Source organism: Bufo bufo, chromosome 1, assembly GCF_905171765.1.
Source record: "Bufo bufo chromosome 1, aBufBuf1.1, whole genome shotgun sequence".
NCBI classification, from domain to species: domain Eukaryota; kingdom Metazoa; phylum Chordata; class Amphibia; order Anura; family Bufonidae; genus Bufo; species Bufo bufo.
The window spans coordinates 65,218,112-65,244,224 of record NC_053389.1 but is presented as its reverse complement, the minus strand read 5'-3'; the positions used below and the strand labels follow the sequence as shown (position 1 = coordinate 65,244,224).

The 26,113-nt window shown below is 44.0% G+C and overlaps 1 protein-coding gene across 8 annotated transcripts in view; it reads left to right on the top strand.

The window, feature by feature from the left end:
• HYOU1 (hypoxia up-regulated 1) overlaps window positions 1-25,465 on the top strand; it is a 46,333-nt gene extending 20,868 nt beyond the window's left edge. For 2 of the 8 annotated variants that reach the window (XM_040425452.1, XM_040425444.1), the window contains exons 3-25: window positions 1,115-1,208; window positions 1,438-1,516; window positions 1,925-2,079; window positions 3,169-3,245; window positions 4,117-4,298; window positions 4,812-4,927; window positions 6,584-6,770; window positions 6,862-6,996; window positions 7,406-7,488; window positions 8,328-8,460; window positions 8,551-8,735; window positions 8,836-8,974; window positions 9,633-9,693; window positions 10,237-10,319; window positions 12,306-12,449; window positions 14,168-14,346; window positions 16,280-16,367; window positions 16,473-16,595; window positions 19,620-19,753; window positions 21,328-21,412; window positions 22,124-22,367; window positions 22,560-22,640; window positions 25,279-25,465. In XM_040425452.1, the coding sequence (XP_040281386.1) occupies window positions 1,115-1,208; window positions 1,438-1,516; window positions 1,925-2,079; window positions 3,169-3,245; window positions 4,117-4,298; window positions 4,812-4,927; window positions 6,584-6,770; window positions 6,862-6,996; window positions 7,406-7,488; window positions 8,328-8,460; window positions 8,551-8,735; window positions 8,836-8,974; window positions 9,633-9,693; window positions 10,237-10,319; window positions 12,306-12,449; window positions 14,168-14,346; window positions 16,280-16,367; window positions 16,473-16,595; window positions 19,620-19,753; window positions 21,328-21,412; window positions 22,124-22,367; window positions 22,560-22,640; window positions 25,279-25,331 (2,840 nt within the window). In that variant the 3' untranslated portion in view covers window positions 25,332-25,465. Of the gene's footprint in view, window positions 1-1,114; window positions 1,209-1,437; window positions 1,517-1,924; window positions 2,080-3,168; window positions 3,246-4,116; window positions 4,299-4,811; window positions 4,928-6,583; window positions 6,771-6,861; window positions 6,997-7,405; window positions 7,489-8,327; window positions 8,461-8,550; window positions 8,736-8,835; window positions 8,975-9,632; window positions 9,694-10,236; window positions 10,320-12,305; window positions 12,450-14,167; window positions 14,347-16,279; window positions 16,368-16,472; window positions 16,596-19,619; window positions 19,754-21,327; window positions 21,413-22,123; window positions 22,368-22,559; window positions 22,693-25,278 lie in introns of all 8 variants that reach the window. The other 6 variants (XM_040425479.1, XM_040425461.1, XM_040425508.1 and 3 more) reach the window with 6 other exon arrangements.
• The last annotated feature ends 648 nt before the right edge of the window (window positions 25,466-26,113 follow it).

Sequence of the window (26,113 nt, the reverse complement as noted above, 5' to 3'; positions counted from 1 at the left end):
CAAGTGCTTAATTAGATCATATTTTTTTTAAACGGCTTACAGCACTAGGTAGAGGCTCAGGACACACATACTTTTTGTGCATTTTTTTTTTCATTTATTATCAGGAGTAGTGTGAATATGAACCTTATACTTTGATAGATTCTGCTTCTGCAAGGACACAGAAGGCGGAGCTTCTGTGCTCTCTACATTGAGCTGCTTCACAGCCCCGCCCCTCTGCTGTGAGTGACAGCTGTAGCAACCAACCAGGAGACCTCTAAAGGGGTCACTGATGGGAGTTCAGCTGTGAAGACGCTCATTGCAGAGGGCAGGTCACAGTGAGGCTCCGCCTGCTGGGCACTCACAAGAGCAAAACCCGGGAGGATAAAACTTCACACTCACACTACTCCTGATTAGTGTTGAGCGAACTTCTGTTTTAAGTTCGGCGTCTAAAGTTCGGCTTCCGGTTAGCGGAGAATCCCGATATGGATTCCGAATTCCGTTGTGGTCCGTGGTAGCGGAATCAATAATGGCCGAACTTTAGACGCCGAACTTAAAACAGAAGTTTGCTCAACACTACTCCTGATAAGAAATCTCCACATGAGGTTGGTTTATCCTGCTCTCCCCAGTTCCTGCCTACTGCTGACAGACTCCCTTTTAAAGGGGTATTTCAGGATGTTACTATTGATGGCCTATCCCTTTTGGTGATGGGGTTGAACCTGCTTTTTAAAATGATGCCTGTCTTGTGAAAATCGATTGCTTTGCTCCCAAGAAAAGACTTTTATTCTTTATGCAAATTAGGTAGTTGGTGCACTGAAGAATAGGGACTAGCCCCTCTGTGCACCTCAGCTTTCCATTGTTGACGACTCCCCTTGGTGCACAAAAGCCCTAATTTACATAAAGACTAAATCATTGTGTTTTTTTTTTTTTGTATTTTTACCCTCTAGGATACCGGTACCAATTTACAGGTATCGTTTTAAATCAGCAGGATCAACCCTAACAGGTAGTATACATTATCTAACAGGGTTGATCCTGCAAAGTGCTCTTTAAGGGTTAGCCATACACACGCTGACTGTGTAGACTTAAATTTTTTCCAATGTATATCCCTTCTGACCACATGATGTTCTTCTCCTTGCAGAGTCTGTGGCCGTAATGTCTGTTGATATGGGCTCTGAATGGATGAAAATTGCTATCGTGAAACCCGGAGTTCCTATGGAAATTGTTTTGAACAAGTAAGTCTTGCAGGTCAAAAAAGTCCCTCCCTCTGATTGCAATGGATAACCTGTCCTCCCTGGCATTAGTGCTTCATTTCTGTCACAGCAATGTACAATCATCAAGAGCTGCATTCACACTTCAGCTGAATTCTCCAAGCCTTCCTTGCTGACTCAGCGCATCGCCAGAGCCGGGTCTTCACAGATGTGGGACGTGTAGTCTGATGTGTTCGGTCATTTTATTTTACAGGGAGTCGAGGAGAAAAACGCCGTGTGCCGTGGCTTTGAAAGACAATGAGCGTCTCTTTGGGGACAATGCTGTAGGGATGGTAAGTTCCTTCTAGCCTTTCTGTAAGTGTCTTTTTAACCACCTTTATGGCAGGGGGAAAAAAAAAAACGGACAAAATTAAGTTAAAAAAATAAATTGCTCTCCTTACCCATTTCCGGCTGCTGCTGTTCTTGCGCTTACCAGGTCCCCGCACAGGAAATGGCTGAAAACACCCTCTCAGACAGTCACTGACTGAGGTCGGTACCCGCTGTGGCCAGTGATTGGCGGAGCGGGCCTTGCCTGCTATTTCCTGTGCGTTGAGACCAGGACAGGCCTCCGGTAAACATTGGTGGATGGGTGAGATGAATAATGGTTATCTTATTTTGTAACCCATTCTGTCCCTTTTCTTCAGTTATCCCGCTGGACTAGCTCTTCAAGTTTCATCGGACTTATTATTGTCTCTCCACAGGCAGCGAAGAATCCCAGGGTGACAATGCGGTACTTTCAGGACTTGCTAGGGAAGCGGGCAGAGAACCCACAAGTTGAGAGTTTTAGAAACCGGTTCCCAGAGTACAATGTTGTGAAGGATGAAGAGCGGGGCACGGTTCTTTTCAAGCTTTCAGAGTAAGCTTTATTACTGCACTCCACTATAGATTATATATTAACCGTTAAGATGTAAAACATAGCATTAGGCCCCTTTCAGACGAGCGGGTGTTACGCTGCGGACTCGCGGCGCAGCACCCGACCTGACCTTCCAGCACTGCCGGGGTCGCATAGCATTATATCGTTTTATGCTTTGTAACCCTTACAGTTCTGGAATGTATTGGATAACACTGACAGCATTGTGTCAGTGTTATCCAATACATTCCAGACCTCGAAGGTTTACATAGCATCATAAATCAATATAATGCTATGCGACCCAGTCAGTGCTGGAACGTCCGGCTGGGTGCTGCGCAGTGTGACACCCGCTTCGTTGGGCCTTAGGGCGCATTCACACGACCGTCCATATGATGTGATGCCCATGTTGTGTGTGTGTGTGTGTGTGTAGAGATAGTAGAATCAGGGCAGCACACCTGGTAATGAACAGATGGGTGCCGGCGGTGGAAACACTTTGCCAAGGTGTATGATATAGAAAAAGGAAAGACACCGCAGCACATCCGTAGGTGAAAATATAGTGGATCTTTATTCACCCTTACTAGGGTGAATAAAGATCCACTATATTTTCACCTACGGATGTGCTGCGGTGTCTTTTTTATATATATATCTATATCTATCTTGTGATTATACCTCAAGTCTCGGGAGGTGGAGCTTAAGAGGGCGGGAGAGCTGCAGCCTGAGCCAATGAGGGGACAGGAGGCGTGTCCAAGACTACCTCAGACTCCCTGCAGATGAGCTGTAGTCACAGATCACAGCTCTTCCATGATGGAGCAAAGCTAAAAGCCAAGTAGAGAGAGAAATGGCAGGGAATCATCCCCTAGGAGTGCTGACCTGCATATTATTTCTTTAGCCCATGACTGGACATTTGCTTTAATCTGGTTTAATTACTGTATAGTACCATTGCCTGTATGTTCCTGCTTCTGTTGTAGGGAAACTACAACCCCCAGCAAGCCGTGACAGCCCCACATGCTGTTTTTAGTCTCAGAAGAGTAGGGTTTTGTGTGTCTGTGCATAGAATTGCTTGTTCTGATCCTTCTTTTGACTGTGTGGTTTCAGAGAGCTGACTTACACCCCGGAGGAATTGCTGGCCATGATGCTGAATTACTCCAGAATTCTGGCTGAAGAATTTGCAGGTACCTATTAAATGGGTGCATTAGTAGTCGATCTATGTGGGATATTTATTATATAAAGGTGTTGTCACCTGAAACATTGGTGGCACATGACTAGAATATGCCACCAATGTCAAATAGGCGCACCAATCTCTAGAACAGGTCACATGTCGGCGTGCTCTCCTTTCACTTCTGTGGAAGCTCCGATAATAGCTGAGCGAGCTCGTTCAGCTGATTCCGGAAATCCCATAGAAGAGAATGGAAAGTGCAGCGAAGTCTCCATTCACCTCTGTAGGTGAAAATATCCGAGACAATGCTCAGAACTCCCATAAAAGTGAATAGAGGGTGGCCACACTTGTGCAGATCGCTCTTGTTCACTTTAGGTGCCCCGTTCTAGAGATGGGTGCACCCATGTGACATTGGCATATCCTAGCGATATGCTACCGATGTCTCAGATGACACGACTCCCTGGCCGTCACCATACATGTACAGTTGAAGTTGGGTGGATCTGTGTGGGTGTCATAGCGATGGGGTTTCTGCTGTTACACAGCAGACGCCTGGAGGCAAAGTCTGTGACCGGCGATAACTCCGATCATGGACTGCAAACTCCTCAGATGCTGTTGTCAATTGCAAACACAGCATGTGAGAGGTCTTTTGCCAGGAGGGCTGTGCTCCTGGGGCCTGAATGGCTCCCCTGCGCTGAGTTCAAGGGAACCCCTTTAATCACAGGGTAAAGAAAACCTGAGGCTGAGCCTCCGATCACACTTGCAATATTTATGTCCAGTTCTGTTTCTTTTTGACTGCTATTCTAGACTCTTACTGTAATGTTAAAAAAAATAATATAGATATCTATCTATACACACACTTCCATTTATTTCTCATCTTCAATTTTTAGAGCAAACCATTAAGGATATAGTGATTACCGTCCCAGCCTTCTTTAATCAGGCAGAACGCAGATCTGTTCTCCAAGCTGCCAAACTAGCTGGTCTGAAAGTGCTTCAGCTTATAAATGATAACACTGCCGTGGCTCTGAACTACGGCGTTTTCCGAAGAAATGATATTAACTCAACCGCACAGGTTTGTTTGCAAGCTTTCTACTTTCACACTTTGGTACGAACAGTGTGTGGACCAGACATTTTTAATAAAAATTGCAATGATTCCCATCAAAGTAATGTTTCACCAGTTGTCTCTTAAAGGGGTTGTCCAGGCTTTTTCATATTGATGACCTGTCCTCATAATGGGTCATCAATATCAGATCGGCGGGAGTCCCACTCCTGGCACCACTGCCAGTCAGCTGTACGTGCAGTGTGCATGTGCAGTCTCTCTTCCTGTTCGCTGCTGCTGTCCCATTCACCACGTCATGGGTGAGTTTGAGCGTGTCCCTACAGTAAATTGGCACAGCACCTGCAGGCAGTAAGACCCAACAGCACACCTCCTGCCAGGCTAAGCCTTCTTGGCACTGGGCCACACTACCCCATAGGCCCAGCACCACAGTAACGGCAATGGCCATGCAGCACTGCACCCTGTGGACAGATCTCCAAAGCTCCCCTCTCCATGTTTTAAATTGTATATCTGTCTTTTGTGTTACAGAACATAATGTTCTATGATATGGGATCGAGGAGTACCACATGCACGATTGTGACTTATCAGACCACCAAGACTAAAGAGTCCGGCATCCAGCCACAGCTTCAAATTCGAGGTGTTGGGTAAGAAATGAGTTGTCCTGCAAATTAAAATGTGCAAGAATTCAGTAACAAATTGTCATAATATAACGGAATAATATGTCACCTGCCGAATTGTGCTTTAGGCTGCACCTGTGAGTGCAGTTTTTTTTTTTTTTTTTTTAATATACACAAAAGGATTCATTCATTTTGTAATGAATAAGGACTGAGCACAGTCTGAAACACGTTGACTGGTGTTAGAAAATGTCCTGCTGTGTGCCATTTTTGTACTTAAAAAAATAAAATAAATTGAAATAAAAGATTTATGGTTTTATTCAAGGCCCGAGTGCTGGTCCCGCTATTTTGCCCGTACACAATGTGACCCATCAGCGGGATCCAAATCGTAGGGCTAAAGCCCGCTTCACATAGATCAGGTCTGCCCAGCTACTTCAAGCTGGAAGCCGGACACCACTTATTTATGTCCTGCATGTCGGTGCACAGATCCAGTGACTGTATGCTGATGGCGCTGGACAGAATAACGGAGCATGCAGTGTATTTCTATCTGGCGCTATTTGACATCTGGCATCACAACAGGGGCATCGGGATGTATAACAAGGATCCCATAGAAACCTATGGGATCCATTCTGGCTTCGGTTCCCCTCTGCCATTTAGCTATAAAATAGTTAAAGGGGTTCTCCCACAAATTACATTTATCACCCATCCACCCGAGAGATAAATGTCCGATCCTTGGGGGCTCCACCAAGGGTCCCAAGCCCTCTATTCTTTCTCAATGCAGTTTGGTTAAAGCTGTGGTCATGTCACTCCATCCATTCATTATTATTTTTTTTTATGGGACTGACTGGAACAGCCGACCATTATACTTACAGGTGAAACTCGAAAAATTAGAATATCGTGCAAAGTTCATTTATTTCAGTAATGCAACTTAAAAGGTGAAACTAACATATGAGAGACTCATTACAGGCAAAGCGAGATATTCCAAGCCTTTATTTGTTATAATTTGGATGATTATGGCTTACCGCTTATGAAAACCCCAAAATCGCAATCTCAGGTCCCCTTTGCTCAGGGGGTATGGATTAATTAGCTGACTTGAGTGTGACACTTTGAGCCTAGAATATTGAACCTTTTCACAAAATTTTAAGCTGCATTAATGCAATTCCTTTTAATTTGCATTACTGAAATAAATGGACTTTTGCCCGATTATTCTAATTTTTCGAGTTTCACCTGTAGATGTCTGTCAGCCCCGTAGATATTGAGTTTTTCCTCACTGCAGTCAAGAGGAGGCATGAGGGACTCGGGATCTCCATACATGTGATTGGTAAGGGCCCTTAGAGTTCAGATATTTATCACCTCTCCTGTACATAAGTGATAGATGTTTGTGGAAAAATCCATTTAAAGTAGTCTTCTAGGATTTCATGCCTGTCTTCTTCCAGAAACGGCACCACACCTGCCCATGATTGTGTCCGGTATTCTGGCTTGGCTCCATCAAGTTGGGCTGAGCTGCAATATCGCATGCATCCTGTGGACAAGTGTGGTGCTGTTTTTGGAAAAAGAATTTTTTTTTTCTAATCCTGGCGAGCTCAAGGAATACAAATGTGCCTAAGGTGCAAATCTCACAACTACTTCTTTTTTTTTTTTTTTTTTTTTTTTCCTTGCTTACTTTATCTTTCGTATCCAATTCAGATTTGACCGATCTCTTGGTGGCTTAGAGGTAGACCTGAGGCTTCGGGAACACTTGGCTAAGCTTTTCAACGAACAAAAGAAATCCAAGAAGGACGTTCGAGAGAACCCCAGGGCCATGGCTAAACTCCTCAAGGAGGCAAATCGTGTTAAGACCATCCTGAGTGCCAACAATGATCACATGGCACAGGTACAATACTCGTGTAATACAGAAACCCTAATAACTGGGAGGACACAATCCTTTATTGTATTCACACATCCACTGTTTTCTTTGTATACAGATTGAGGGGCTTATGGATGACATCGACTTTAAATCCAAAGTAACTCGTCAAGAATTAGAGGAGCTGTGTGGAGATCTCTTTGAAAGGGTTTCTTCTCCCGTGCAGAAAGCTTTGAGTAGTGCCGAGATGAAAATGGTGAGAACAGCACATGGGCAGCATACTTAAAAGGGGTTGTCCCATTTCCTATATTGATGACCTATCTTCAGCATAGGTCACCAATATCAGACTGACATCGATTGACGTTGATGCGCTGTTTAACGAGAACGCACAGCTTGTGCGAGCGCTGCCTTCTCTTCCCTGTTTACCTGCCTGCCTCCGACATTGTAGCCGTGAGCAGGTATAACTGCAGCTCCTCCATCCCCATTCACTTCAGTAGGAAGGAGCAAACTTAATGTAACTGCTCCTTCCCATTGAAGTGAATGAGGTCGGAGGATGTGATGGCAAGCAGGTAGACCGTGAAGAAAAGGCTGTGTTCTCTTCAAACAGCTGATTGGCTGGGGGTAAATATTGTGTTTTTTATTTATTTATTTTTGTTGTTTAATAGGATGAAATTGATCAGGTCATCATAGTGGGAGGCAGCACTCGTATCCCCAAAGTTCAAGAGCTACTCCTTAAAGCTGTGGGCAAGTGAGTATGATGCAAGCCAAAATTTCTTTTTCTGCAACGTTACAAGAGGTTGTCTCGCAAAGTTGACCCCTTTTTGTAATGAAGCCTGTCCTTTAATAGCTGTGGGTTATCATGATGACTGAGTGATCAGATGTTATCGTTGGGGATGTAGCCCTATTTTTATGTAGGGATATAGGGAAAGTCTTTGTGCACATTCACACAACTGTATTTTTCTGTCCACATCCGTTCCGCAATTTTATGGATCTGATGTGGACCCTTTCATTTCAATGGGGCTGCATAAGATGTAGATGGCACACACTGCTGTCTGCATCCTTACTTCCGTTCCGTGGCCCCGCAAAAAAGTTAGAACATGTCCTATTCTTGTCTGTATTTGTGGTCAAGAAATAGGCATTTCTGTTATGGAGAAGGGAGCTCCATTCCACAAAATGCGGGATGCACACGGCCGGTATCTGTGCTTTGCACAAAAAACTGATGCGGCCTTTAGGGTGAGTTAGCATACATCAGTTGTGTCCCAGCAGTGGTTTTATACCTGAGCTTAACACAACTGATAACATTTTTGTGCACCAGTCCAACACTTATAGCTGGACAGAAACATATGCTGCATTTTTCTATCCGGGGTTACAATGCTCTTGATGAGAGAAATGATCCCATAGAAAACCATGGGATCAGTTCTTTCTTTAGTTTCTCTAGCGCTTCACTACCACGCCTTGGGGGGAAAGAAGTTGATGACAGGATATAGGGGAACTCTGCCTAAGTAGGACAACCTCCAGAAGTTCTGAAACCATGCTATTTATTTAACTAATGTAATTTAGTCTTTGTAATTCCCAATTTTGTCACAGAGAGGAGCTTGGAAAGAACATAAATGCAGATGAAGCTGCCTCAATGGGGGCCGTTTACCAGGCGGCTGCTCTGAGTAAAGCATTTAAAGTGAAGCCATTTGTGGTCCGAGACGCTGCAGTTTTTCCAATACAGGTAATATTTCCAACCTGGCACGTTGCGAGTAGTCATGTATAATCGGAGAGGGAATAATGTTTGGTTAAAATGATATCTTGTACCTTTCAGGTGGAGTTTACCCGAGAAGTGGAGGAAGAAAACGTAAAAGGCTTGAAGCACAATAAGAGAATTCTCTTCCAGAGGCTGGCACCGTACCCGCAGCGCAAAGTGATTACCTTCAATCGATACAATGATGACTTTGAATTCAACATTAATTATGGAGACCTGAGCTTCCTGGACGCTGAGGATCTGAAGTCAGTAATCTCAGTCTTCAGAGTGTCTAAGGAATACTTAACTAGTTCTGTAGAAAGGTCTTGTGTGGCCACAATAAACATGTCACTTTTGTCACTTCAGGATTTTTGGATCACTGAACCTCACTACTGTTAAACTCCGTGGAGTCGGGGAGAGTTTTCAGAAGAATGTAGACTATGAGTCAAAAGGTATCAAGGCACACTTCAACATGGATGAAAGTGGAATACTCAGTCTCGACAGGGTAAGATGTCATAATGGAAAATAAATCACAGAAAACAGATAATAATGCACTAACACAATAAATGCAAGCATTATATACTCTATGATAAAATCTGAGACTCTCAGCCAATATATTGTGATTAAAACACATCTGTGCCCGCCTACCTGCGCTAAGGTAATCTCAGTCAGGAAGGTCCTACTCTAAACCTACCTATGCCGTTGGGCATCTACATTCAGGAGAGCAGACCCTACACATATAATGTGCTGCTCCTAGTAACCTCTGTGTGCATCCAGCAACTGATGAGGAGGCGCCCACACAGCTATATGTACCACCTAATAAAGATCGCCTGTGGGATAGGCAGGTTAAAGTGCACAAGAATGCTGCTCCGACAGTGTGAGTCTAAAAAGCATTAGAATCCTACTTGCAGCAAAAATACTCCCATGCCGGAGTAACTGCGTTGATGTTCAGTGGCTTTTGAAGTCCATGGCGCTTCATACTTGTGGTTTATGATCTGGCACTTTGGCAGTTCCATGGTTGCCAGATTATCACACTTTCCATTTTATGAGCGTGTTTCTGTACTTGTAGTAACTTGTTTATACTAGACCAAGGCACCTACTGGCCAGGCTAGGTATATATTTTTCTGGTTAAGTAATTTTTTTTAATGTCCCTTTTGCCTTAGGTGGAAGCTGTTTTCGAGACCGTAGTAGAGGAGAAGCCAGAGCAAGAATCCACATTGACAAGTAAGAAGCTTTGCCTGCATAGACTAGATCATATGCATGATGAATGAATGGGTTCTACTGGCTTGGAATTTGTCCCAAATTTCACCAAAAATTATCTGTCTGTCTCTATCCTGAAAAAAATAATAGTTCTAGACCAGAGTGTTATGTACCAATTTCAGAGCATATTGGATTTGGGTAGAAGTGATTTGTTCCAGAATCTAACTTTTTAACAAATTTTGTTAAATAGGACCCAAAACTAAATTTGAGAAATGTGCTCCTCTGCACATCAGACCCATTTCCTTGTAGATGGCTTGTGATACACTGCATCCTAGTGCTCCTTTTTTTTTTTTTTTTTTTGGTAATACTCCACACTTGCAATATATGAGAATATAATGAAACAAGAGCAGATTAAAATGGTTAAGTGTATGTGGTCAAGGGGTTGGATGAAGCTCATTTTAAGGAGTTGTTTCTACTGGAGCATATTTTTCTGTCCATATAAAGTTTTATTTATTTTTTACTTCATATATTTTACTGTAATGTTAAATATTACCTTGCTTTCTGCAGAGCTGGGAAATACTATATCAAGTTTATTTGGAGGAGGCAGTTCCACCGCAGAGAGTAAGGAAAATGCCACAGATAGTGTCCAGGTAAGACTTTATCACCCAAACATGTCCATATCTAGCGATTGGACATCTTCCAAAAATGATGAATATACAGTATTTATTCTATTTCATCCCAAAACTGTATGCTGTATTGAGATTAGGAGTAGGACTTTATGTAGGATAGCCAAGTCCTTTCACATCACATCAAATCTAAGTAAAAAAAAAAAAAAAAAAAAGTGAAACTGTGGTTTTTAAACTGTAAGGCTAGAAACACACTTGCAGTTTTTGAACTAAAATCAAACATGAATTCGGCAGGGAAGAGAAGGAAACGTCCTTGCTTTATATTTCCCTTTCCCTTCAAATGCTTTCACTGAAAAAACGGCATCATGCAATTCCAGCCTAAAGGGCCTTCTCCAAACTATGACTACAGACTTAGGCCTCATGCACACGACCGTTGTTCTATTGTGTCCGTTGCGCCGTTTTTCTGCGGACCTATTGATTTTCAATGGGTCCGTTGAAAACTGGGCTAATGCACCGTTTGCCGTCCGTGGTTCCAGTCCGTCCAAAAAAATATAACCTGTCCTATTTTCGTGGAAAACAGTTCGCGGGCCCATTCAAGTCAATGGGACCGCTAAAAAACGCGGAGGCAAACAAGATTGTCATCCGCGTCCGTTTTTTTCCTATCATTTGCATGGCAAACCTGTCTTAGACTTTTTTTTTTACATTCCTTTATGTCTCGTGGTCCTTCAAAAATAAAGGAAGACACACGGAAACGGATCACGGAACAACGGAACCCCATTTTGCGGAACGGAACACAACAACGTCTTGTGCATGAGGCCTTAGAAATACACAGTATTCTACTATGTCATTCTGTGCTGCAGTCCATTAACATAGAAACATAGAATGTGCCGGCAGATAAGAACCATTTGGCCCATCATTGCTGGGACTGAGGCCAAAATAATGACGTACAAACTCAGACAGTAATTGCGTCTGTATCTTACATTTTATGAAAAGAAGTATTGGGACACCTACACCTTCAAGCGCATTAATAAGGAGTTGTGCCCGCTCCTCCTTGCTCGCAAATCTCAATTCTAGTTCATCCCAAAAGTGTTGATTTGGGTTGTGACTGGGACTGTGTGGCCAGTCATCACAAACTCGCCCAATCATACCTTTTGTGGACCTTGCTTTGTGCACTGGTTCAAAGTCATGCTGGAACACAAAGGGCCTTTCTCAAACTGCTCTCGCAACCCTGGAAGCATGTAATTGGCCAGAATATCTTGGTATGCTGAAGAATTAAAATTTCCCTTCGCTGCAATTAAGGCACCAAGGCGAACCCCTGAAAAACGGCTCCACCAGACTTTACACTTGGCACAATGCAGTCAGGCAGGTAGGTTTTTTTTTTTGTTTTTTTTTCCAAACCCAGATTCATTCATCAGACTGCCAGATTAATCATACCACAGAACATGTTTCCACTGCTTCAGAGTCCTGTGGTGGCAGGCTTCACACAACTCCTTCCAACACTTGGCATTGTGCTTGGTGATGTAAGGCTTGCAAGCAGCTGCTCGGCCATGGAAACTAATGTCGTGAAGCTCCTGGCACAGTTTTTGTGCTGATCTTAATGCCAGAAGAAGGTCTGGGCTTCCTAATTATGGAGTCAGTAGAATCTTGGTGACTTAGCACTCGGATACCCTGCTCTGTAACTTTGTGGTCTCCACTTTGTGGCTGAGTTGCTGTGGTTCCTAAACACTTCCACTTTACAGTAATACCACTAACAGGTGATGGAAGGGAGGGAAGACCTTTCATGAACGGACTTGTGGCAGTGGTGACTTATTACAGGGCCATGCAGGAATGCAGCGATCTCTTTAGAACGAGCCATTCTTTTACAAGTGTCTGTAAAGGTGACTGCATGGCTAGGGGCTGGATTTTATGCACCTGTGGCAATGGGACTTACTGAAACACATGAATTCAATGATTAAGAAGTGTGAATTATTTTGTCCATAAAATGTAACTATTTTTCTATATTCTTTACAGGAAGAAGAGGAGGTGCCTACTGAGGCCACAAAAGAGGATGATCAGGCATCCACAACACCAGCTAGTGAGCAAGCTAATTCAGACACTAAAGCAGAGGACAATAAAACGGAAGAGAAAAAGGAGGGTGAAAAAGTGGAGAACAAGGTAACTTGCAAAATGTTCCTATAGAGCAGTGCTTCTCAAATAGTGGGGCGCCAGGCTCCGTAAAGGGGGGCTCGTTCAGGGCCTGGAGCTGGGGGCCGGCAATAGCGGTGGGGCGGTGCGGTCGCTGTACTATAGCCCCGCCCCACCGCTCCTCCCCAGTTATAGAATGTGTAAAATTAATGATTCTATTCATTAGGCCCCCTCTGTAGTAGAACATTCAATATATCCATCCTACTCACAGGGCTGTTATCGTAATCCAGGCCGGCCGGGCAGACGAGCGGCAGCGTCACTGACTGACGTCACGTGCCTGCCCGGCATACTTTATGAATGAAGCAGGCGGCGCAGGCACGTGACGTCTGTCCGGCCGGCCTGGATTACGATAACAGCCCTGTGAGTAGGATGGATGTATTGAATGTTCTACTACAGAGGGGGCCTCATGGATAGAATCATTATTAATTTTACACATTCTATAACTGTACTGGAACGGCAATGGGGGGGGGGGGGGGGGTCTGTGGATGGCACTGTTATGGGCTGGGGGGGGGGGGCACTGTGGATGGCACTGTTATGGGGTGGGGGGTCTGTGGATGGCACATATATAACAGTGCCAGCCACAGATCCCCCCCCCCCCCCCCCCCATAAGTGTCTGTCATCCACAGATCCCCCCCCCATAATAGTGTCCGTCATCCACAGATCCCCCCATAAGTGTGTGTCCGTCATCCACAGATCCCCCCCCCATAAGTGTGTGTCCGTCATCCACAGATCCCCCCCATAAGTGTGTGTCCGTCATCCACAGATCCCCCCCCATAAGTGTGTCCGTCATCCACAGATCCCCCCCATAAGTGTGTGTCCGTCATCCACAGATCCCCTCCATGTGTGTCCGTCATCCACAGATCCCCCCCATAAGTGTGTGTCCGTCATCCACAGATCCCCCCCATAAGTGTGTGTCCGTCATCCACAGATCCCCCCCCCCATAAGTGTGTGTCCGTCATCCACAGATCCCCCCCCCCCTAAGTGTGTGTCCGTCATCCACAGATCCCCCCATAAGTGTGTGTCCGTCATCCACAGATCCCCCCCCCATAAGTGTGTGTCTGTCATCCACAGATCCCCCCCCCCATAAGTGTGTGTCCGTCATCCACAGATCCCCCCATAAGTGTGTGTCCGTCATCCACAGATCCCCCCCCCATGTGTGTCCGTCATCCACAGATCCCCCCCATGTGTGTCCGTCATCCACAGATCCCCCCCCCCCCCCCATGTGTGTCCGTCATCCACAGATCCCCCCCCCCCCCCCCCCATGTGTGTCCGTCATCCACAGATCCCCCCCCCCCCATGTGTGTCCGTCATCCACAGATCCCCCCCCCCCCCCCCATGTGTGTCCGTCATCCACAAGCGGCGTCCCACGCGGTGTCGGTTGCCTAGCAACTCTACGGCTGGAGAGAGGGAGCCCCCGGCCCCCGACAAATGATACTATTTACAGTCGCGCAAAATGTTTTCTTCTTCCTAGGGGGGGGGCATGACAGAAAATAATTGAGAAGCACTGCTATAGAGGCATTTCCAAAGCAGATAGTGCTGGTATATCCACAGGATATGCCATAGGTTCTAGTCCAGCCTCCGGACAGGCACCTGTTCCTCATTTCCTCCAAATCACCTGGTTTACTGAGTTTACAAAAACTGGATCAACTGCTGGATTATTTAAATGTATGCTGTTATGATTTCTGCAGGACTCCAAGGAAAAAGAAGAAACTACAAAAGAAGCTGAGTCTACAAAGTCACCGGAAGAAGAGCCCAAAAAACCACCTCCTCCCAAGAAGCAGAAACTTGTTGATGAAATAGGAGCAGAGCAGACCGTTAATGATATACAAGATCTTGCAGAGGAAGACGTGAAGAGATCTGTTAAGAAGTGAGTATATGTGAAGTTAATGTGTAAAGGGTATCTGTCGTATGTGAAAGTGGCTCATTTGCAGTTTTCTCTTATCCCCCATGCTTGAATTCTACTTCCTGGTTTGTCGTGTGTCTACTGCCCCATCGTGCTTTTAGGGCAGTGAGATGTAAACTGACATCGGCAAATCATGTGACACTAATCGCGCTACTTGTTACGCTCTTCATACGTCCCACATTACAAGGCTCCAAAGCAGGTCATAACAACAAAGCGCAACTAAATATGAAAACAGATTTGCTACAGGGCGCAGTGGTTGGCTAATATCTTAAGAATAAGGCATTCTCGATACGTGGTGGTATTTGGGGAATTAAACAATTTTTAACAAAGGAGCTTATTTAAAAGAAAACAATATAGCTCAAATTTGTGTCTCCATGGTAACAGACTATATGTAGTCGGAGACTGCAGTAATATTCTTTCCTCTGCCCCCTACCTTTTGCTGACCTAGCAGGTGTATGCTGGCAAAATGGGGGCAGGTGAAAGGGAAAGTGACTGCAGCCTTACTGACACACTGCTTTGTGTAGAAGCTGTAGACACAAAATAATTGGACATTTTAATCAAAACCTATTGCAAAGGTGTTTTCATTTTAGACGTGTTGGGCAATTACTGTGATTGTGGAATAGCTATGTGATCTGTTAAAGGGGGATCTAAGGATGGATCACTTGTTTGAAATGTTGGGTTACTGCCAAGGTGGCGTGTTTTGTCTGGGTAAACAGTAGGAGCCATCTTCATGATTTTAGTAGTTAAATACAGAAACGTCTGACACAATAGCTTAAAATGGCAGTATACATGGGTCCTTGTGAAGAGAAGGGGCCAGTAAAATATCGGCACAGCAAAATCCGGTCTGGGGAGGGGGAGGGGGGGTCTCCTCAAAGATTGATTTATTGGAAAGGTTTCACTATATCTCATCCTATTAAATGTTGACCCGGATTTGTCCCTAAATTTGAAAGAAGAATATCCAGCTCAATTCAGGTGAAATTATAAATGACCTTTATTCCAGCATTAAAGGGTTTCTATCACTTTGTTTCACCTATTTAGCTTTCAGACACTAGCGATCCGCTAGTGTCTGCTTTATCTAACCATCCTAATATAAGAGCTTATTGTCCTGCCGTTTAGCTAAAAAAATAACTTATATAGATATGCAAATGAGCCTCTAGGTGCTATGGGGGCGTGATTAGCACCTAGAGGCTCCGTCTACCTTCACAAACTGCCGCCGCCCAGCGCGTCCCTCCAGCCCGCCCATCTCCTGCTGAATGCGATCCTCTCCGTGCGCGTCTCTGTTTTGCGCATGCGCAGTGAATGTCTGATCGCTTCCCTGCTCAGACATCTCCACTGCGCCTGTTCCTCGGAGCACTATGACGTCATCGGCGCAGGCGCAGTGGAGATGTCTGAGCAGGGAAGCGATCAGACATTCACTGCGCATGCGCCGAATACGAGGAGCATCGCATTCCGGAGGAGATGGGCGGGCTGGAGGGACGCGCTGGGCGGCGGCAGTTTGTTAAGGTAGACGGAGCCTCTAGGTGCTAATCACGCCCCCATAGCACCTAGAGGCTCATTTGCATATCTATATAAGTTATTTTTTTAGCTAAACGGCAGGACAATAAGCTCTTATATTAGGATGGTTAGATAAAGCAGACACTAGCGGATCGCTAGTGTCTGAAAGCTAAATAGGTGAAACGAAGTGATAGAAACCCTTTAAAATCCGTAATGCAAGTATACATCTACGCGTTTCAGACCTCTTAGATATATGGGTCCTTCCTCATGACAAGCATTTGTCCCTAAGTATATTGGCAATAAGTCTTGACTACACATTATCCATAGCCTTGGGATGCTTCGGAATGGACAAGTACTTTATTTCTCTTGTGTTAATGTTAATAATCTTTCACCTTGCCTTTAGGCTGCAGGAGCTCACTGAGCGAGACCTGGAGAAGCATGAGAGAGAAAAAGCTGCAAATAGCTTAGAAGCTTTTATATTTGAGACCCAGGTATTGATTAATAATTGTTTTTTGTGAGTGGCAGATTTAATACTAGCCATATATGTATGGTTGTTACTGGTCTTTCCATGACATCGTGTCCACTTTTTGCCTTAGGACAAACTAGAACAAAATGAGTTCCGGAAAGTGTCTACAAAAGATCAGAGAGAGGAGATCTCGCTCAGGCTTAGCCAAGCCTCAACCTGGTTAGAAGATGAGGGATATGCAGCAGCCACTAAGGTACCTCATCATGAATGGAGAGAACAGTTTGTTCTGGTTAAAGAGTAACCGTCATCTCACTTTTTTCATAAATCAATAGTACAAGGGAACCTTTGTAATATATCTCTTTACAGCAAAATCTGTGACAAACCAAATCAGTTTAACTTTCCTTTCCTTTGTTCCGGTCTCGTAGCTCATATGAGGGGACTTTCAGGTCTCTGGCAGTCACATGCAGGCTCACGATTCTCCAACATCCCCCCCAGTTGTGAGAAACTTGCTCCCCTTGTGCCACATTCCTTTGGGTGAAGAATTCATGGGATAGAATCGCTGACAATGTTGTTGCCAATGCACTCCGAGCAGGTTACCTGGATAAGAGCTGCTCATTTCATGAGAGCTCTGTTGCTCGACATGAAAGATTGGGGCCAATGGTTCTAAAGGAAATGGAGTCGCAAGAAATTCCGGATGAAATTCCGGGTTTGGAGAGTTATTGGTTCCTTGGTGATGGTTGATGGTGCAATATCAAAGAGGGAAGACCTTTAAAGAATGAACTCTTTACAGTACCACGCAGGATCGTTGAGCTTTTTAAAAGGAGCCATTTTCTCACAGATGTTTGAACAGGCAGACGGCATGGTGACAGGCTTCTCCTAGATTGTAAGCTCTTGTGAGCAGGGCCCTAACGGCCTTTAATTTTAAAATGTTTAATTTGTTTACGGTTTATCTGTATCTATACCCTGTGAATTGTGAAGTGCTGTGGAATATGTTGGTGTTATATAGATAAAGATTATAATATACACAGCGATCAGTAAGTACATTAGAATTTTTCATTATTTTATTGCTTTGACGAGCAAGTAATGACCTGACATTTAGAAGTATGAAGCTCTCATCTTAGCGGTTCTCAAAAACGAAAAAAAGCAAGATGTTGGACTCTTATCCGAAGCGAACAACGTTCTTCACATCACAGGATGAATTGAGCCAAGGGGAAAGTTCTGCCAAGCCCATGCCAGCAATAGAAAAGACACAACATATGGAATCGGGGGAAGCTACAGAATCTGTTGCTTTGCTGAGCACTGATTTACCCGTGGAAACTGTCTATTACTAAAAGTTTATCCGATGACCCAGCATCATGGTGCTCAAAGATGTGAGTTAGTAAGATAGGACCCAAGCAAATTCTGAATATCGTATTCCCACAGGATAATCAAAAATTCCAAGACGATTTATGACTGAAAATGATTTTATTTAAATGGGCAATGGAGACAAAGTTTGACGCACTTTGCTGGTGTATTCTTTGCAATCTCCAAAGTCGGATTTAACAAATGGTAGCGTATCCATAGTCATCTGAAGGAACATGAGCAGTTGCATGCAAGACTGGCATAACTCAAAAAGGGGTATTTGTGAGCAAAAAACTATTGACAGTGCAAACATGCAGCAAATTGAAATAGAAAAACCATACTGGAGATCTGTCCTCAGCAGAGCGATCCACGTTATCGGCTATTTAGCTGAACGCCACTTAGCTTTACGTGGAAGTTCAGATAAATTGTACCATCCTAGTAAACAATGAATGAGCATGTGAGAAAAATACAAAATAAAAAAAAATCAAAGATCACTACCCGAGTAAGGACATTCAAAATGTGCTAATGAACTAGATGGGCAAAAAAAATATTCCAAGTGGTTGCACAAAGGATTTGCAGTGCAAAATACTATGGAGCAATCATGGCTTGCACGCCGGACACAAGTCGCGTTGAACAACTGTCAGTTACAATTCACATTGTCAGCTGTGAACGGTCGGTCTGTGCATCAGTGTCTGAATACTTTGCAGGTTTCCTTGCACTTGGAGAAGCATTGTGCAATGTGTTCTTGCAACACGTACACAATCGGCATACATGACTGCAGAGGCCAGAGTTACAATAATTACCGTAATATGAAGGGCAAGAAACAGGTGTGAAATCCAGAATTTTGTCCATTAATAAAAGCATTGTACATGCCCTGAAGTAGCCACTGGTCACTGTTGACGCTGCTAAATCTGTCCTCCGTGTTCTTTGGAGTTTTACAGCACATTTATGTGCTCTTCAGTTCATCGACACAGCGGTGGGCAATTTTAAAGAAAAACATTACCAACTTAACCTTTAAAACTACTCGCTGGGAATGCCGCATTTACAGGTCATCTATGCAGCATCAAAAAACTATGTTAAAGCTTCAGAAGCCAAGAGCCTCTCCAGTGACATTTCATCAGGCCAGTTTATTTGCATTGTTGTCTGGTATAATGTGTTATACCATATTAATCGTGCAAGCTATTTCAGAATCCAAATGTTGGCATTGACATTCTTAAGAGAAATTAAGTCGGTGCTCCATTTTCTGCAGGACTACAGGGAAGATGGATTTGAGTCGGCCTATGCCATTGCAAAGGACATAGCTAGTAAAGCGGATATAGAATTTCCATTGCCCATTAGAAGAAAAAAAACTAAGCAAAGAATGTTTGATTATCAACAGAGATGAAGAAAACAGCAGTTGCCGGAACTGCCTGCAGGATCCAGAAATCCGTACACAAACGGATAGCATTTGTTTTCGGATGCGTGTGACAAATGCATTGCAATACTGGATCCGTCATCCGGATCCGATATTTATTTATTCATATTTTTAAAGGTCTGCACATGCGCAGACCTGGAAACCGGATCAGTTTTCCCGAACATTTGGTACCAGATCCGGATCTTTAGGTTTCATTCACACAGTCCCATGTATGTTCCAGTCCGCAAACAACGGATCCGCAAAATACAGACTCCTTCTGCGTGTATTCTTATTTTTCTCCCTCCCATCAGTAGAAAGAGCTACCCTTGTCCACAATATGGTTAGGAATAAGACATTTTTTAATTTACGGAACAGCCACACTGATCCGCCAAAAAATACAAATTCACATGGCCCCTTAGAAATGAATGAAAAAAACATAAATAGCACTTGGGTGAAAAATATGGTCGTGTGCCTGAGGGCTAAAAGTGGAATTTAGTCCATGAGAATTATTCCTGTTCATCATTTGCATCTTGTTTATTGCAGGAGCTTAAGGACAAGCTGAGTGAACTTAAGAAGGTGTGCAAGTCATTATTTTTCAAGGTTGAAGAGAGAAGAAAGTGGCCAGAAAAGTTGTCGGCTCTGGACAGTTTGCTGAATCACTCTTCTATTTTTCTGAAGTAAGTGAACTGGTGTGTATTTTGTTATTATGGAGTGAGCACTATGATCACCTTGTACACTGTAGCAGGACTTTTGACTGAGGATGGTTTCCTGCTGAAAAGGACACTTGGCAGCATCCATATTTGCTTCCATGGATGTTGCTTACAGACTGCAGCTCATTATGTCCCCTCAAATGTCCCACATTAGGGTCCATTCACACGTCCGTAAGTGTTTTGCGGATCCGCAAAACACTGACATCGGCAATGTGCATTCCGCAATTTGCGGACCGCACATCGCCAGCACTATAATAGAAAATGCCTAATCTTTTCTGTAATTGCGGAACGGATGCGGACCCATTTTGCGGATGTGCGAACAGACCCTTAGCTGGATTCCAGCCACTGTATATGCTACACTATACTCTGATACTGTGCGCTAGAATGTAGGTGCTATTGGAACCTACTAAGTTAAGTGGGGGAACTTTTGTCCCTAAATGAATAGAGCCGCAAGTCAAGCATGCACGGTGCGGCTCTATCCCATCCAGTATGGGACTGCTGGAGACAGCTGAGTACAATATCCGGCTGTCTCAGACTTTGGAACGGTGGTGCACACGCTCAATCATCACTCCATTCCGACAGGGTGCACAGGGAATTTTGTTCTCGTAGGTGGTGGTCTGACCTCTGAGGCCCTCACCGATCATGAGAACAGGTATTATTGGATATGGAATAATTTGTTCTAGAATGTAGCCATTGTCCCCCAAGCGGTATATCACTGGTTCCTATACGGACACGTCACCGCTGCACCCACTCATTGGCTGCATTGGCACATGTGACCCCTATACGTCTTGGAAGTTTACAAGTGCTAGATCGAAGAAGCCGGAACCAAGTGGCAGGGAGCAGTTAAGTATGGTCTGGTGGATGGGATAGCAAACATTTCTTGAAAAACTGGATAAAACACTATAAAGGAGTTTTCCCCCTCACGAGCGACATTTATCACCTATCCATGGGAATTGGCGTTAATGGGAACCTGTCACCATGAAATGCCATGAAAACTGCTCATTAGCATCATTTACAAACATTTTATGCAAGTTTTTGGCATAAAGTTTTTGAACGCTCGTGTGACCATTTTTTCGCACGGGCGTTTTTGTGACACATTCAACACATAGGAGTGGAAACAGGTGTAAAGGTTGGCGAATAAATACTCCAGCCAGGGGCTAGTCTAGTTTTTCCGCCAGACGCAAGGACTGCTGAAGGTACGTCTAATTAATGATGAGAGGCATGCCCCGTTAGAAGTTAAGAGGAGTAAAAGGCTGTTGTGAAAAGTCGGTCTCTGTACACGACCCCTAATTGTCTGGTTTATCAGCGAATTCCCTGCTGACACTACATTTAAATGTCTGATCTCTAGGGGGCTCCACAGTTGGACCTCCACAATAACTAGAAGCCCCCTGGGGCACAGTAAGGAGCAGTTTGCTTGGAGTGGCGGTCAGACATGCTTCCTACCAGTATTTATGGTACTGATGGTAACAGCCTCGTGCGTTCTACTTGGGTTTTTCATATAATTTTTTTGCTTTCTAATTTAACATTTGTCTTGTCTTCAGGAGTGCGAGGATGATCCCTGATGATGATCCTATATTCACAGAAATTGAGCTAAATACACTGGAAAAGCTCATTAATGACACCTGGGTAAGAAGAGTGACTCTTATTTGAGTAATTTCCTTTTGTGTCACCATAACCATTTTTATTTTTTTAGGCCAAGCTGTATCTTTTAATGGTGCCATTTTGGGGTACATGACATTTCGATCCCTCTTTCTTTTTCTTTTCTTCTTCTATATTCTTTATTTCCATTATCTTATTTTCAGGTGGGATGAACAGTAGTCCCCAAGGACTGATGCTTGTACATAACTGATACAGATTTGTCACAATTGTAGCCCATCTGTCTATTAGACGAGATTGATCACGGACTGGGAACTTTAAAGTGGCCCCCTGGAAAAAATACTAAAAGTGGCCCCGTTTTGTAGTGGGGTCTAAATTGATGGAAGGCAGGGCAGGCAATACCATATTGTGGCACCCCATATATCACCCCAACAGAGGCACAAACCACAGTCCATCTCAAAATTCTACCAGCAGCACAAAATACATACCCAAAAACTTCCACTGGCTGGCCATGAGGAGGGCCCAGTTGGCCCCCTGGGCATCTGCCTACCGGGAACTTTCCCTGTAATGTCTATGGCCAACCCGCCCCTGATCACTGAGGATGACGTGGGATATGGTAGGCCCTGCAAAACTTGATGAGGTGTCGTCCTGAAAGTAGACATTGTTACGCCGATGTTAAATGATTAGCAAAGAAGTTATTATTGTATTAATTAACTTGATTTTTCTACAATTTGTACTCAGGTCTGGAAAAACGAAACTCTGGCAGAGCAAGCAAAGTTACCAGCCACCGAGAAACCAATCTTGTTGTCTAAAGATATTGAGCAAAAGCTAGCAGCTTTAGACAGGGAGATTCAGTACCTGCTAAACAAGGCAAAGTTTTCCAAACCCAAACCTAAGCCCAAGCCGAAAAGTAACACCACAAAATCGGACAACGGAGAGAAGAATACAACGGAGAGTGCTGAGAAAAAAAAAGAGAGCACGGAAGGTAAGCCTCAATTCTAACCATGTTCCGCTGCTCTGGTAAGACTATTCCCCCTACACACCTTATTACAAGCTTAATGCACATTAGCCTGTGTTCATAGTGGCACTAGGGTAATGTTCTAGGACACATGTGAACATAGCCCAACTCTGAACTGTAAAGAATGTATAGATTTATACTTTATTTATCTGTTTTAAGCAGAGCCACCCAGTGAACCTGAGCCTGCAAAGGAGCCTCCAACAGAAGAGAAGGTTTTAGAATTGGAAGGTTCTGAAGCAGGTAATCCGAGGCATGCGGAGGAATTTTAATGCTCTGGTTACATAGTAAGATTGTGAGTATGTATCCATGAATCTGCAGGGAAATTTGAAGGGTTAATCTCAGCCAACATCTGTGCTCTTTGCACGCAGTTTGACACAAAATAAGCTAATCTATTTCTCAAAATGCTTCTGTCTGCAGATATCCTCCCTCCTCATACCAATAGCCTTTTATTGGTTTGCATAGGTTGCTCTTGGACACAGCCACCGCCATACCTTCTTTTTGGTGACCCAGCCATGTGCTTACTGTATTCCCTTATAAAAAACAAGCAGTCTCTCGTCTGTGGTTACTTATCGGCGCTGCAGATCCACCAAGCGTCGTGGGTAAAGTTCGCTTCGCAGTCAAAGTGCCAGAAAATGTTGATCGCGCTGCCTTATGAGTGTAGAGTTCCAATCTCAGACCCTTCTTTCTGGTTACCGACTGTTTGGCTACAAGGTGGATTAACCTGAACATTGGAAAGAAGGGTCTGAGATTGGAACTCTATACTCATAAGGCAGCGCGATCAACATTTTCTGGAACCTTACTGTATTCCCCATCTGCTCCTTTCCTTTCCTTGCCTATTCTCTGGACCACACAAGGTACTGCACAATGTTCCTCTTCACAGCCAGGCATTCTGATAGAGAGGAGATTAATTAAAGGGTTATTCCTATCTCATCCTTTCATGGCTGTGATGGGTATAACTGGATTAAGCACCGGCCACCATACACGGGGTTACAAAAATGGCTGAGCATTCTGTGCTCTGCTAATTCTATAACTCCCATAGCAGTGAACCAGAACTAACTCTGGGAGCAACAGACCAGATTACTTACCTGTGAGGAGGGCTTGGGATGCCCCCTATAGAGTCTATGGCCAGTCCGTCCCTGGTTGCAATATCAGACACAACCTATGGGCAGGTGCGGTGCTGTTTTTGGAAGAAAGAGGTCATGTTTTTTTAATGTGATTCACACGTTAGTCTTAAAGAGGACCTTTCACCTCTCCTGCCATGCCTGTTTAATAGCTTCATGCATTCCCCATGTAATAACAATTCTGGAGCATCTATTATGTCTGTATGTTGTGCCATTCTTGTATGATTTTCACTAGAAGTTATTAATGAATTGCTATTAGCCCTCAGTAAGGGTACAGAGGGGTGGTAACCAGTCGGGGTGTGTCCCTGCATAGTCTGAAAATGGCAGCACTGATTGAGTCTGTGCAGGTACACCCCCAACTTGTTACCTCCCCTCTGTGCCCTTACTGCAGACTGCTGGCAATTCATTCATAACTTCTAGTACAAATAGAGGAATGGCACAACATACAGACGTAAGAATAGATGTTCCAGAACTGATATTACATGGGGAATGCATGAAGAAGATATTAAAACAAGCACGTCAGGAGTGTGGACAGGTCCCTTTTTAAAGGGAATCTTGTCAGCTCATTTATGTCATACAAATTGCCCACAATACCTTTTACAATATGCTCACAGTGCTCCAAAAGTGACATTTGTTCCCCTTTTCGAACTTGTAAATCCTCTGAAAATCAACTTTAATCCTTGTCTGTCATGTGTAAATTAGCTGCGTCAAGTAGGCCAGTATTCTCCCCCCTCGAAGTCAAACTTTCCCTGCCTGACCCCACTTTTTGAACCTTGATTGATGTCCCCTAGCTCAGGTAATGTCACCCCCTGGCACCTTAGATCTTGCACAGGCCCCATTTGGTTGCATTTTCTGTGCATGACCAGTGACTTTGGGTGTACAGCCCTTGGCTTCATTCCATGTGTGCCACAAGCTCTCCTGCTGTGCAGTGAAGCCTTGAAGCCAGGGGCTGTACACCCAAAGTCACTAAGCACGCGCAGGAAATGTGACTAAAAGGAGTCTGTGCAGGATCTAAGGGGCCAGGGGATGATATTCCCTGAGCTAGGGAACATGTATCAGAATGCAGGAGGTGGCGGTAGGGCAGGGAAAGTGCTGGCCTCCTTGACTTGACGCAGCTAACTTGCATACAATGGGAACAAGGATTATAGATTTTCTACAGGTTTACAAGTTTCAAAAAGGGAAAAAAGTCACTTCTGGAGCTCTACAAGCATATTGCAAAGATACTGTGGGCAGTTTGTATTATGAGCTGACAGGGTCCCCTTTAGGGTACATTTACACGGCCGTATGTATTTTGAGGTCCGCAAAACATGGATTCGCAAAAAAATACGGATTATTTTTTTATGGACCTGTTGTGCTGTCTGCATTATTTACAGACCCATTGAAATGAATGTGTCCACTTCCAATCCACAAAAAATGCAGGTCGGATGCAGACCAAAAATACGGTTGTGTGAATGGGGCCTTACATTGCAATTCAAGTGAAATACTGCAAATTTACTAAGAGGCGCACACATTTTTGGTGCGTCCTGCACTGTCCTAAAGACAAATGCAATCTACACCTGCTATAATGCTCATTCTGTCGGAAACCTGCTGCCCACTTGTCTCGTGGCAAGAGAAAAGTTACAAATGTACGACTCCTTCTCGGGCTCGTCCAGATGGCAGGGCCGTGTAGAAATGTTTTTGGTGCGGTTTCAATCCTCTGCGGTCACTTAATTCTAATAGTTCTTTCTCTCTCCATTTTCTTTTGTTCTGCCATGTAGCAGATTCATCGACGCAGAAACCTTCAGAAGAGAAGCAGAAGACTGAGTTATAACCCTGTGTCACCCACAATCCACGCTGGCACTTGTATTTATTGACATTACTTTTTTTGTAATGGACCCCAATGGTTTCAGACAAACTGAACTCTATTTTTTCTTTTTTTTTTTTTTTTCTTTTCAAGAAAACAAAGAAAACTGTTCTTCAGATGTATATTTCTGTCGTGTCAGAGCAATGTTAGAATTTTTGTTACCTTGTGTGTTTGTCGTGTTTTATTTAACTCTGGGTGTACACAGGAAGAGACCGAATTCGTGCTGGAAAAATAGTCCCAATTTTGTTTTCTGCTTCAAGCTCGTTCGACTAACCTCATCCCTTTAAAGCAAAGGCCATTTCAATTGCTCTAGCATTTTGGAGACAACGTAGAAATCTACAGATGACAGGCCTAATGTTACTACGTGGAGCAGCTTTTTTTCCAGCATGAGAAAAATACACACAAAAAAAGCTTTGATGTAAAGAATATGTTTTGTGTGCTAAAATTTTCACTTCAGATGCTTAACTGTGACATGAAATCCTCGCCAATCGCAATAACTTTCTGATCAGCACTGCCTTTCTTCTTCGACTTTGGGTGGGAGCGCTAGCGCACTGTCTTGTTGTCCCAAGGGTCCCTTTAGGTGAATTGTTTAGGGAGTCGCTTTCAACTGGAAACATACATGCTCATCAGAAATTGAATAGATATGACAGACGCTGTATCACAGCCGTGGAACCTGTGAGCTCTGATAATCTGTTTACTTACAGAACAAAGGGACTGCTATGCTGCTGGAAGTACCTGACCCCTTTACC